The sequence below is a fragment of the Mauremys mutica genome, chromosome 7 (genome assembly GCF_020497125.1).
Source record: "Mauremys mutica isolate MM-2020 ecotype Southern chromosome 7, ASM2049712v1, whole genome shotgun sequence".
NCBI classification, from domain to species: domain Eukaryota; kingdom Metazoa; phylum Chordata; order Testudines; family Geoemydidae; genus Mauremys; species Mauremys mutica.
In genome coordinates, this window is record NC_059078.1 from 66,410,435 (window position 1) to 66,425,078 (window position 14,644).

General features: G+C 39.6%; 1 protein-coding gene across 3 annotated transcripts in view; it reads left to right on the top strand.

Moving 5' to 3' along the window:
- The window catches only part of LRMDA (leucine rich melanocyte differentiation associated), a 981,216-nt gene that overhangs the window by 645,687 nt on the left and 320,885 nt on the right, over window positions 1-14,644 (top strand). The window contains exon 6 of one of the 3 annotated variants that reach the window (XM_045025045.1): window positions 6,560-6,669. The exons of the other annotated variants lie outside the window; for them this stretch is intronic. Within the exon in view, the coding sequence (XP_044880980.1) occupies window positions 6,560-6,640 (81 nt within the window). The 3' untranslated portion in view covers window positions 6,641-6,669. Of the gene's footprint in view, window positions 1-6,559; window positions 6,670-14,644 lie in introns of those variants that run through there. 3 annotated transcript variants of the gene reach the window in all.

A 14,644-nucleotide genomic window follows, 5' to 3' on the forward strand; every position in this document is an offset into this window, starting at 1 on the left:
TAACATTCCCCATCATTGGAATCCAGAATCAGCTATAAAGCTGTTAAGCTTTTGCTCAAAATCATCAAAGGTTTCTGTGATATTTATTTGATTATGTATAGCCTCAAAGGTCACTGCATCTAGTTTCTCTGAAACTTGTTTTCACTCATTCTACAGTATCTTCATTCTTGTTGCAAAGGTGAAATAGAAAACTTTGGACCGCTGCATAAATAGCCTGGACATTAGGAAGTTCAATATACAGTAATGCAGAGGCAGTATGCTCTGAGAGCCAGGATCATAACCCTAACATTAATCAGGGGAAAAAAAATTAAATTGTGGGTGCTTATAAAAGTGAAGAACTGAAAGCACTGGATAGAGACGAGCAGTCAGTGTGCATCCTTCTCCACTGTTCACCCCACAGACAGTTATGTCAGGGCACCGCAGTCCTTAACCTGTATCTCTCCTACTAGTCACTCTGTTTTAAACCTTAAATGCCATAAACCTCATTTTGTTTTTTAAACAAGCATGTGAATGAAGGCTCTGAGTTGCCCAGTGCCTCCTTTTAGGCCTCACTGACTTGCAGAACTAAACATGGCTGAATGAGACTGTTGTCCAACTGCCAGTTTCACAGTGGGATAAATCATGTAAACTCAGATTAATCTCCTTTATTGATGTGAGATGTGAAAAAACATGTTGTTCGTTTAAACATTTTAAGTTCCATTCTAAACATTTCTGATGCTATAGTGGCACCATTGGCGCCCACTGTAGCGAAGGTCTGCGGCAGCCTTTCCAGCTTCAGAAGTCATCTGTAAAAGTTCTTTCAGGGCCAAAACTTCCCATATAAGGACTTAATAGCTTAGAAGCAGCTGTGTTTTTTGATAATATTTTAATAAGAATATTAATAAAATTAAATTGTAAAGACAAAAGGGAAGGGGTTTGGGATTTTTGGTCATGTATGAGCATAAGGAGTATTGAAATTAGCTATCTTCATACTTTTTTTTATGCTTGTAGAAGAATGTGCTCCTTAAGGCCCCAGATACTAGGGTGAAGAATGCAGCAAAAGAATATAGAATAGGATAGAACTAAAAAAAAATAGGAAAACCAAGTGGACAAGTAAATAAAGTAAGTATTTTAAAATATTTTCTAAATCAGGCAACAGCAGCATCTGACATAATGAAGTTTGTAAATTTAGCTATTGCACACAAAAAGTTGATAGTCTCTAAGGAGTTTCACATTTTATAGTTGTCTGTGGCCACTGGACTGATACTGCATAATAGATCTATCTTGCACCCCAAACAAGCCACTTGTGTTCTGTCAGCACACGATCCACTAATAAATGAGTTTTGAAACATAAAATTTCCACTACCAAATCAGGTAATTGTTTCTTCAGTTCAAATTTCCTGCCTCTAGCGTTGTCCAATATATGAATCTTGAAAGAAAGGCAATAAATAAGTAAATCCCAATAGTGCGGTCGGGCTAGTGTTTAAAGCTGTGTATGAGGTAAACCTCTTTCTTAAGCCCTGAAGCATGAGATTTGGTTACACTTATCTTAGCATGCATAACTGCAAATGGTGTTATTGGTCATAAAATTATCCAGACCTTTTTAGAATCCATCTACAGTATTTGACCTCCTGTGGTGATGAATCTAGACAGATAAGAGATAGATAGCGGCCTTGAAAGTGTTCTGGCCTCAGTGGTTAATAAATAACTATTTTCAAATGTAGTGTACAAACCAAAATACACATTTACCCTAGACCATATTAGCTCAAAGAACTCATTAGCATTTACTTTTCCATAATAAATAATATTTTTATGCATGCAGTGCTCTCCTAGACTAAACCTTAAGAAAAATATAACTACAAAAAGACATCAACCAGAAACTAAACAGATTGTAAGCCAGAGTAAAAAGCATTTCAATAAACTACCACCCTAAGAACCATAAATAGGACATTATAGGTATGCCTACGGTATGATTTTAATAGGGTAAATAATATGGGCTGTGTTCAGCAATCCTTACTATGTTAAAATTTCAACAGGATTTTCATCTGAGTTAGTACTGCTGCATTTGATCCTGTATCTTTATAAATGCCCCCATGCATACAGTAGTAGTGGTCAAAGTACCTATTTTTGTCTTTTAAAAAATTAATTGAATTTCTGCATATGAAAGTGAGGGAGCAATAACCATGTTTTCAGTACCTCCCTCTCTCCTCCAGCTGTCTGTGAAAACCTAAAGGTGTGCAGTAGCCATTCTGCTATGGTGGCTGGTCTGCACTCTAATGGAGATATGATTTGAACTGTGTTTCCAAGAGAGTGTAGGACTGAGCAGATTGCCAGGTTGAAGAATCAGAAGGAATTCTCTTCTTCATGACAAGGTTGGCAAGATGTCCAGTGGGTTATTTGGCCTTCCTCGTAACAAGCATTCTGTAGGCCTGGTTATCAGTTAATAGGAAGTAAGGACAAGATTTTTAAAGCTGTATGTTTAGAAGTGGAATTCATAATTCTGTCTGTGGCAAGTGAGATTCAAAGAGACTAGTTCCCACAAGTAACATGAGTAAGAGGCCAACTGAGGAGATAATTGGTGGACCCTATTAGTCTGGAGGAAGAAGGGGAGACCTTAAGTCTTTGCACAGAGGTAGCCTCGTGGAGGGAGGACAAGAGGATTGAGATGTGGGCTGAATCCCAGAGGTTGGGCTGAAAGAGCCATAGCTGATTTTTTAATTTTAATTTTCTTTCTTTGTCATTTAAAACCACACTGGACCCAAGTAAATGCCTCATTTTTATTTTTATTTAGGAGAGGGGGATTGCTGCACTCCATTAAAGTTAATAAAGTTATAGCTTACTACTTTAAAATCTAATAATAATAATTGGAGATATACCTATCTCCTAGAACTGGAAGGGACCTTGAAAGGTCATTGAGTCCAGCCCCCTGCCTTCACTAGCAGGACCAAGTACTGATATTTTGCCCTAGATTCCTAAGTGGCCTCCTCAAGGATTGAACTCACAATCCTAGGTTTAGCAGGCCAATGCTCAAACCACTGAGCTATCCCTCCCCCACATAGGACATTATTCCTGTGTCTGTTTCATTCTCCCATGTGTCCAGATATACCCATCTAGTTTATAGTGTGAGTTTGAATTAAAGAAGCTGAAATACACATAAGTCAAAGTGCAAAATTATCCAAGGCACTGTCTCTTAGGTAGGTAATACATACATTCAGTAACATATTATATGTTTTTGTTTCAAAGTTAAATTTTAATTATAATAAAGTTTAATTTTTTTCATTGTCAAGTCCTCTATATGCCCACCCCCATCCTATGATGTCCTGTATGACATAAAGCAGGAACTGCTTGTCAGCCTTAGTTTCAAATTTCCTGGCTTTTTATTGGTTTATGTTACAACTATAATATTACTTAAACATACTGTAGGCATTCATTGCTTTTTATGAGAGAGAGACAATCAGACTTCTGTTTGCTTTGTGATTCTAGGCACCCCTCTATTCACACCCTACACACTACTGCAGTAAAATGCATACAGAATATGCTTTGTGAGGTATCATATGACAGCTGATAACACACTGATTAATTAATATAATTGTAAATCACATGTTCACAGGTAACATCCCTCTGTGTGATGTTACTAGAGCATGTTTAAAACCAGACAGCCTAGGTTAGGTAAAGGTGATAAACAGGTCTATCTTAGACAAAGGAATGTGGGTTTACCTGAAGTAGTAAACAAACCTATCAAGCTAAGCCAGTGGGGGGTATCCCGATCCTGAACTCAAGAAATAAAGAATTAATGTGGCTACTGTACTCCAGAGAGACTCCGGAGACTGACTCCTCAGGAGGCTTCCTGATTTGAAAGACATTCAGGGCTGGATTACCCATTAGGTGCATGCCTTGGGGTGCTGGCATTCTAGGGGCACCTTAAAATCAAAATTTGCCACTCACGGGTCCCAGCAGGAGGTGGGGCTGGCTGAGGGGAAGACAGCCCCATGAGGCCTTCTGGAGTGCTCCTTGCTCAGCCCAGAAGGATTTGTGGCGGGTGCTGGGAAGTTATGGTAGGGCTGTGCCGGGGGTGCTGGGTAGTGTGTGGGGGGGGTGGTCTGTGGGCAAAGGAGTGCTGCAGAAGGTCAGCTGTAGGCAGAGAGGTGCTGAAAATACTGTGCCTAGGGGTGCGCAAGGTGTAAATCCGACCCTGGCAATCTAAGGAACAGACTGAGACTCCATCTTTATCCTTCACCTTGAGGAGATGAAGAAACCAATCGATTTAATCTCTGTGATGGATCCTGGCCAGGGAAAGGAGAATGAGGGTAAAAGAAACCATCTTGAACAAAGACTATATCGTGCTAGATTGTGTTTTAGACTTTAAGACGCATTTTCAATTTTATTTGCTTGTAGCCACCTTTATGTCTGCTACTTGATATAATTTAATCCATGCTCTTTTGTTGGTAAACTTGTTTAACTTTTACCATAAACCAACTCAGTGCTGTGTTTGAAGGGAATGGTGTATTTTCCCCAGTTAAATTAATAAGCTGTAATGTACTGACCCCTTAACAGAGCAAACTTAATATCTTTTGTGAATGCACAGTGGAAGGGGTTGGCATTGCAGAGAAACATCTCTGAGGAGTTCAGAGGCTGGAGTTCATTGATTGTTACCTTCTAGGTGAGCTTTGGGCTGAGAAAGCCTTGAGGAGTTTGCAGGGGAGGAAGACAGACTGGTGTGGCAGAGAGCTGACACACAATCTAATTGCCAAGAAAACACACACTTGCTAAGTCAGAGAGGTAACACAGTGGCTCACAGAACTGGGGTATCCGCAGCAGCATGTTACAAGCTCCTAGCAATTTTCTATGCAGCAACTCGTCTGTCAGGAACATATGAGCAGCTTTTTTGATGTAAGCGTGTGGAAATTAGCAGATATGTTTTAAATATGATATTCACTTTGCTATGCTGTTCCTGTGTACACATAGATTCTTTTGAAAGGACAAGATGAAAGCATTCACCTCCCGTGTTGTATCTATCTTGTGCGTTTTTGTCAGGAAGGTTTTCCTTTATGAATGGAAGAAATGGTTTGAATAAAATTAAAAATCACCCTGAACTTCAATCCTAAACCCAACCATTTTTAGAAGCTTGGGAAAATTTGGTGAAATGTTTCCTTTTGTTGTAAAACAAAATCACCCTCCCCCCCCCAAAAAAGGTGTGTGTGTGTGTGTGTGGAGAATTTTATCCCCAAGTACCATGAGTGAGCACTTGCATGTGGTGACAACAGAAAACTACTATCCTAAAAAATGGTTGGTAGAAGAGGGAGTTTGTTTGGCATTTCCTTTCTGACCAAAAACCAGGAAATCCTAGAGTTCTCTTACATAGGGGCTGATCTGATGAATGGCTGACCAGAATAAAGATGTTTAAATGAGTATCTGAACATTTTTCTGTTTATCCAAATTGTGCACTCCTCCAGCTCTTTGAGGTTTGCCCATCATTAAACTTTGAGACTCATTAAAGCATGGGCTGTTTTATCAGCTAAATCTTGTAAATAGTTAAACTGAGCAAAAAAACCCACACCATGAGGCTTTCATTGAGATTCACTAATCAAATAAGAGCAGGTGCATAGAGATCTGAGTGCAGGTATGCTGGTTTGCTTAGGTTGAGCCACTTTGTAAGTCATGGATCAGGTATTTTGTTTAATTTAACAATAGCGTTTAGCAAGAATCTGTTCTAAAAAAATAAACGTTTTAGGTGTCCATTCTACTCTGTGTATGCATTTAACTCCTTATAATGGGGACTTTTCAATATACAGGTATTGAGAAAAATATAATCTTCTCTAACTCCAGGAGGATAAGAGCGTCCAGATGAGACAACTTGTCAAAGTAGTCCACATTCTGAGCCACAGACAAATAACCATTTAACAGATGGATATATTCTTCAGTCACTAAATATCCGCAAAATAATTTGAAGCAGCATTTTTATGATATTTTAGAAGAGCATTTACTGATGTTAGAAACATTTCCTTGTAAATTTAAACTTCAGCAGGCCCAAAAGGGCAACAAAAGAAGTAGATGCAAACATGTATAACAATATTTTGTTTGCACCATAAAAAAAAATGTAGAGTCACACTGTTTTTTTCCTTTGAGATGGTTATATATATATATACACACACACATACACACACACATACACACATTTACATTCAACATGCCCTTTAGAAGGTTGTTGAAGCAATAGCAATATATGTGTTCTGGACAAAATATCTTCATGGAAATGTTATAGGTTTATATACTGTGAGTAGAGTAGACTATTTAATATTCTACAGTGCTAGGCATTGGTGGTAAACATTTTGGACCTCGTTCATAAAAACAGAATGCATACCGAGTCTGAAAGTCAGGATGTGCAATGGAGAGCACTGGCTTGAAAACGGGCTCTCTCTCTTCTTTCTGCTATTTGCTAGGGTTTAGGCAAGTTTACAGCAAAAGCAAAAAACTTCATGGTAATTTATTATGGTTGCATGAGGAAAAATCAATATTTCCCCTCGGATTAGTGTTTCATTTTTATTCTTTGAGATAACATTTAATATCTTATTATTTTCAGTCATTATGTTACAAGCCAACAGCAAGAACAGAAGTGAATCTTTCAAGTATGGCACTGATAATGAGGCACCTCATCATATGACCCTGCTTTGGTGCTTCTTCCCACAAATCTAAACACTCCCTTTTTCTTCCTCCGACCAAATGTAAAAATTATACAGCTATGCTTTTCTTTTGGCTAACTCTGACTGCTTTGGATCTGATTGTTTGTTTATAAGAATTAGTGATCTGAGTGCAGTTCCTAGTGGACTGCTATACATGCTGCAAACTGCACTGTTGTTTAGTTACAGCTAAAGCCTGAATGGTCATGGAGTCTGAATTCGCTCTGACCTGTACATCTATTTTCCTGATTAGAGTTGGGGCTAATTGGTGGAGTAGTGTAAGGCAGTTTGTAGTGCTGCTATCCATAAACTGTATTGCATTTGTTGGCAAACAGAGGACAAATCTTACTTTCCATCGCCATCAGTTTAGACCCATTCCCTAACACTGAATTTACTTAAAAATGTTTATGTAACGTAGCCAATAATTATTTCTCACTGATGATAATATGCAAGTTGGACTTAAAATATTACATGGACTACAGACAGGATTTCCAGAGCAACACTAGTGGCTCAATTAAGTTATAGGATGATACAGTGATATATTGTATTATAATAGGCAGGTAATGCTAGTGATTAGCACACAGAATTTCAAATCAGGAGTTAATGCAGTGACACCAACTTGTTTTGTAATCTTGAACACGTCACTGAACCTCTTTGTTTCACCACTGTAAAATGGGGATAATATTTATGCAACTTACAGGATTGTGAAGCTGCTTATAAATAGTGCTTTTAAAACACTTTGTGAATTTAGTATGAAATATGTTGTTGATGGGTAAACTATCACTCTAGAAAGTGCTGTGGGTAGTAAAAAACCCAGTAAATTGGGAGTCTTTACTCCACAGATTACTCACATTTGAATTGGTGAATACAATGTAAAGGGAGGGTTGGAGTGATTGATTATATGTTATTGGTCAGATCCTCCACTGATCACCTTGTCCATTGAAGGGAGCAGAACTACACCAACTTATACCAGCTGAGGATCTGACTATATTTGAATGGCTACAATGAGAGTATGTCAGTCTTCAATGTACTTCCTTATTGGTTTCATTATGGATCATTCTAAAACTTCATTTTTTGTTACTGAACTGTATATGTTTACAATAGGCTGCAACATGAAACACTAGAGGCCAAGAGTGGCCTCAGAATGAATATAGGGATGGCCAGCTAATCTTGAAAAACATTGACTAACGACAACCTTAGATTAACAGCAAAAATTCATTATCTCTGGGCTGAGCTTGGTTATCACGCACATATCAGTGAAGTTAGAGATGAGGAAGAGTAGAGTTGAATTTGGGATCTTCGATATTAGCCCAACTTGAAGCCTTGTTGTCAGAGAAAGGGGTTGCCAGTTGGAATAAACAAAAAGCCTTTCTCAGGGCTGATAAAATGTGTTGGAAGTGGCAGCTAGATTAAAGCCTCCACATCAAAATGAATACAGAAGAAGCTCTTTTCATGGCTGAAGAGGAGATTCAAGTTGTCAGCAGCCAGCCTGAGTCTGGCAAACAACACAATGCACTTAGGGCTAGAGAACTTTAATTAGAGCTCTCTTCAGGCTAAACACAAGTTCTCTCATAGTCTACAGTTATGATAACAACGCACTGTCTGGCTTCAGTTGTACCAACAAATACTGATATTAACTTGGACAGGACTTGGTGTGTGTGCATGCTGCACAATCAGACGCTAAATAGTTATCAGACAAAGACTTCAGTCTTATAGGGTGCCATAGGTAAAATGGGTGATACGTTCATTGTAGCAATGCTCAGAATTGTGGGGTTTTGTGTGTGTGTGGGTTTTTTTTACTATATTCTATTACAAAAAAGTCTTTAAGTAAAAAAATTCCTTTATTTTCTCTTTCCTTTACAAGGAAAGCATTGCATCTAATTATTAGGTAAGAATATGACTTCTTATGAAGTGAACTGGACTTGGCAAGATTTGGAGATAGATCCGAACTGTTATTACTTCTTAGTTTCATGTCCAAAGAGTTTTATAAAAAGATAACTCAGTTCACAAACAGCTCTTCTGTCTTGTAAAATTAATTAGAAAGAGACATGAACCAATGATATACTGTGAAATGAGATATATTATTTGTGAATTGCATTAGGATTCTATCAAGTGTATGTTTTACAAACAATATGTTTTATTCTTCTAACAGTCTGATGAATTTGATCTTGAATGAAATTATCCAGTAAAGTTTATTCCAAGAGTCATGATTTTCTAGAAACAACTTGGATTTTTTTTCTCATTTCCCTCCCAGTTTTTTTCCTCATAGTGTTTCATACATATCAGCTACTAAATCTAAAATTGAATAATAATTTATTTCCTCTTTCTCTATAATTCACAATATCAGTTTGTGCTTACTAAAGTAAGGGGCACATAAAATTATAGGGATTATTTCCTATCTTTACCATCTGATGCAGATGGTAAAGATGACTGGTGGGGAGAGTGCCTTCTTCAGAAGTACCATGTATCAGTGTGTAACATACCACCACAGCCAGAGGCAAGATGAACCATACTTGGTTGACCAATGATTTAATTCTTTATGGCAAATCCTATGTTCCTATAAAAAGCGACACAGAGTCCTGTGGCACCGTATAGATTAACAGACGTATCGGAGCATAAGCTTTCGTGGGTGAATACTCACTTCGTCAGATGCATGGTATTCACCCATGAAAGCTTGTGCTCTAATACATCTGTTAGTTTATAAGGTGCCACAGGACTCTTAGTCTGGATCTGTAAAAAGCGACAAACACAGCTACCCCTCTGATACTTGACACCTATGTTCCTATAGTTAGTCAAGTCATAATGTGGTGAGACACTGTGTACTCACTTCTCCAAATGATTACATCATGCAAACACCCTTGTTTTCCAATCCTGTGTTTTCTTTTGAAGGTAGTTTTTGAAGGGGTGAAGATCAGGCCACCACATTTATTTTTCCTTATGACTGAAGCATAATTAGTCAGTTCACTGGCGGTTAAGTGAACTCTGCCATCTTAGTTCTCATATACAAGGTGTGTAAGTACTTGAAATGAGGAGAAATGTCTGAATGTTTAAAATAGTACATGGCACTATATTAATACCATTACCTCCCTGAGATCATACATATCTCAGCTGCCAACTTTGTTTTCATCTGCCCCAATCAGTAGTACAAGAAGCAAACAGAATGAATGGACATTTTGCTTTAGGTGGTGTGTTAGTTTAATATATTTAAGGCACTTTGGATGTGAAAATCACTATATAAGCACTGAGTATAGTTATTAGTATGTGTCTTTCACATTTTATTTATAGTATTTGTGATGTCACTTAGGCAAAGATATCAGGAGGTCTCCAGTTCATGTTAAGGTTATTTTAAACCTTTATAGTTTCCTCTTTCAAGATACTAAATGACCCTTTTGCATTCCCATTTCCCCAGCACCTCTCCCCCTTACTTTTAAAATGCTTTTTAATATTGTTTTTATTTAAAATAACCCCTTTAAAACTTGTACCTGAATTGTTTCTTGCCAAATGTATTTACCTTCTATTATTCATCACGGCCACAGCCAGTATTTGCAGAGCCAGAGACAAGGTGATATCTCTTTCCCAGATGACTTTCCTTTGCAGCCACTCCCTATACCGGTTTAGTGTTTCCCAGCTTTTGTCTGCCTCTTGTGCAGTCCCACTTCCCCACATTTACATCTTGGTTCACATGGTTTTATTTTCTTGTGTGTCTCCTGCTTCTCTCTTTCCTAGGTCCCATGTTTCCCTTTAACCATGCAATCAAAAGGGGAGGTGCCATTAATGCGCAAACATCTCTGTGACTTGCTGCCACTGGACAGCTCAGTTGCTGTGTTCCACTCCCTTCCCTTCTCTTCTCCTGCTGCTCAGAGTGGATTTAAGCTGTGCCATGTGCATTCAAGCTGCGCCCAAACTTGGCTAATTCTGAAAGTCACCGCTATACAGCAGCTGCTTGATGGCTTATGTGAAATCATTGGGTGGACTATGGACCTAATCTAGATCCCTTTCCGATCAGTGGGAGTCATTGACTTCATTGGACTTTGGATTAGGACCTTAGTTTGGTTCTTAGTAGGCAGCTGTCCTCCTCATATCCACCTCCCTTGTGTTCACGATCTCCATACCTACTACTTTGGGGGTCTTTATGCAAGTAAGCTATTGACTTAAAGGACTACTGAGATGGAAATACCATGTGACTCCCAGAAGTGATCCCTCTAGGTCAGTGTCAATTAACCTTGTCAGCACAGTATTGGGGTGATGTGCACTATTGCTTCCTGAGTTGCAGTTAGTTTACTTAGACTTGTATTAAATGTCCCATTCAAAGCTGTGCATGCAAGTACAGGACCAACATCCCAGCCTAAAAACTCTTCAAGCTTCTCTGTAAATGTAGAACTTCCCTTCCACTTAATTTTATTAACATTCCACCTCCCTCCCATAACAATGCCTTAGGAGAGCAGATCATTCTTGCAATGTGAGTTGAAAGTCAACACATTTGGGCTCTGATGAGTCAAGAAGTGTCTGTGCAGTCTTGAACCCCTCACGTAGAACACTCTTTCCCCATTTCCTCCTCTGTTTGCATGATGAGGTGCAATCTGCTACAGTGTCTCAGCTGTTTTTAAACGCTAAGGTGTCATATGGCCTGTCTGAGGTTGCCAGATACCAAACCGTTCAGGGCTAGTAGGGCACCTGGAAATCTATTAGTAGCCAGTGCAGATCACAAAGCATGGATGTAATTTTCTTAAAAGGAAGAGAGGGCTTTAGCACATGCCTACATTTCCAAATGTTTTTAGATGTAGCACTATGCAGAGTCTACTGCAGTCATCGAGACTGGAGGAGATAGCAACATGAAAGTCCCCGTGTAAAGTCTGCATATGAAAGAAATCTTCACAAGACTTATTCTTTGTGGTTGTAAGTCTCTATATAAATCTTTCACTCATAAGTTCTTCCATTTCACTCATCTTTTATTTTTAGTTCTGAATGTTGAAATGTTCTCTTCAAAGCTTAAAACAATGAACAGATTTGTTTAAATGAAGTCAAAGAAGATAGTATCCAAAGGAAAAAATCTTTATATTTATTATCCTCATCCCCCATGTAGATTGGTTGGGACTTGATTCACTTGACAGATAATTGCCTGACAACCAATGCCTTTGATGTTAAGCTTCAGTAAAGCAGAAAGCAAGTTCCTCAGCACCTCCCCAGTAGTCATTGGGTGGTCTGCTGTTGCCCTGTGCTGGAGCACCTCTGGAACTCTTACAGAGCTTTTATTTTTTAAGCTTCATTTCAGCAGTGCAAACCTTGCTCCATACAAGTGTGTGCATGGGGGCTGAGGGAAGGAGGGAGGGAAGCAGGAAGGGAGCTGGAGAAGACAAGTACAGTTTAAAACAAACAACTTCTAAATTAAAAAGAATGTTAAATACAGATCAGCTGCTCAAACCATGACAGCAGATTTAATTCCTTCCTCCTTTTACCTGATGGAGATGCGCCTTCAGGGTTCGCATCAATTACCTGTCGACATGTGGAAAATGATTGATGAGCTGCCTCAGGCACTGGAGTATACTTTGTCAACCACTCATGATTTATACATCTTATCTCTGCCAGAACAAAAGACAGGACAGCATGCACCTTGAAGGGAAAAAAGAAAAGGGGAAAAAAAACCCTCTCCAAAACGGAGGCTGTTTGGGTTCCAGCATATAGTGTGAGGTGATAATGTTGATAGCTATCTATTAGGTCCCTCATCAGGCATCTCCTGTCTGTTTCTGCTGTGGCTGCTTGGGTTCACCAAGCTATCTGACCATTCCCTGCTGGAAAGATGCTGACACAGAAAACATGAAGCAGTCTAGAGTTACATTTTAATTACACTACTATCTACAAGAGTCTCTAGAGCACTGATGTTTGCTCTGACCTTTTGTTTTAATCAGCACTCTCAAGGCATGCTGTTAACTGCCACTGACAGAGATTGATAATTTATACAGTGGGTCCTCCTTTAAAAGCTTTCATTAGGAACTATTACTGAAATCAGATACTTTTGCTTTAGCATCTACCCATCATTTTGAAATATATAAATACTTGGGACAGGTGAGCCTGTTCCATAATAGAGGAACCAAACTTGAACCTTCACCTCAAACTAGAAACAAACCCATAGAAATGTTTTAGACATTTGGGGAAAAAATGGTTGTTTTATTTCCCCTGTGCTTCTGAGTCTCTTTGAGCCACAGCACTCACTCTGCAAGAACTCACAAAAAAAGTATTTTATGTTAAATATCTCACTGTGATAGTATATTCTGGGCAACATTTTCCAAAAGTAACTGGAATTTTATTTCGGGGGCCTTGGACAGCTTAATGGGGCTGATTTCCAAAAGCCTGCCTCCTCTGAAAAATCTGCCTTTTTAAGGAGTCTCAAATTTGTCACACAAAAATCACTAGTCATGTTTGAAAATTTTGGCCCCGCAACAATAAGACAATATTGCAATTATCATGATCAAGTCCCTCAGGCAAATTGTTTCCTCTTTTGAAGGCCTACCACACCACACTACAGTGTGTTTGATTAGAAGGTTTCATAGCAGCTACAACTACCACTGTGAGACCGGGTTCTATTCATGCTTCTACCATTTATCTGCTGTGTGACCTTGGTCAGGTCATTTCACTTCCCTGGACCACTTCCCACTGTTTCTGTCTTGCCTATTTAGATTGCATGCTGTTCAAGTCAGGGACTGTCCACAACTACAGGTTTGTAAAGTGCCTGGGACAGTGGTTCCCCAGTCTTGGTTGAGGTCTCTTGATGTGATATTGTAATACAATTTAAGTAGTAATAATAATAATGCTTTAGGCAGGGGCGGCTCTAGACATTTCACCGCCCCAAGCAGGGCGGCATGCCACAGGGGGGGCGCTCTGCTGGTTGCCGGGAGGGTGGCAGGCAGCTCCGGTGGACCTCCCACAGGCGTGCCTGCGGAGTGTCCGCTGGTCCTGCGGTCCGCTGGTCCTGCGGCTTTGGTGGACCTCCCGCAGGCACACCTGCGGGAGGTCCACCGGAGCCACGGGACCAGCGGACCCTCCGCAGGCACGCCTGCGGGAGGTCCACCGGAGCCACCTGCCGCCCTCCCGGCGACTGGCAGAGCGCCCCCCGAGGCATGCCGCTCCAAGCACGCGCTTGGGTTTAGAGCAACAGAAAACTGTACTACTGCTGTTAAACATGGCAAAATCAGGGGTGCCTAATCATACAAAGGAGAGAACCAAAAGCTTTGTGAAAGTTTCCTCTGATCATGTTGGCTATTGCTGCTAAACTACCAAAGCAACAGTTCTATTTAACTTCTAATTTAGGGCCATATTCGTCCACCCTTACTCACATGCAGTGATACCTTGCTCTGAAAGTAGTCTTAACTTCATTAGAATTACTCACAAAATTAGGGACCATTGAGCTTCAGTAAAGGTGGTGCAATCAGATACTATATATAACATGCATTTTAATTTAAAAAAGAACTAGATAAATTCATGGAGGATAGGTCCATCAATGGCTATTAGCCAGGATGGGCAGGGATGGTGTCACTTGATGATTACCTGTTCTGTTCATTCCCTCTGGGGCACCTGGCACTGGCCACTGTTGGAAGACAGGATACTGGACTAGCTGAACCTTTGGTCTGACCCAGTATGGCTGTTCTTATGTTCTAATGTTCTTAATTCAGGTATATGTTGTGATCTATATGTGCTCATATGTTCCTGTGATTGGCATTTTAGAGATCTGTGTAGCAGAAATCATGATCTTCCCCTCTCATGCCTGTCCCATCCACTGACGTCAGCCAATCCTTGACTACACAGGCTGGAAACTGACTTTAAAAATAAATCCTGTTTACTTTATATTTTAAAGTGCTGCTTTCCTTCATAGTGCTGAACTGCTTTTTGTTGTTGTTGTTTTGTTTGACAGGCTGCTTGTAGATAGAACAGTTTTCCATAAGGAATTGAAATCATACATCAAATGTATTGTTTTATATGTAAGCCACTTGAGA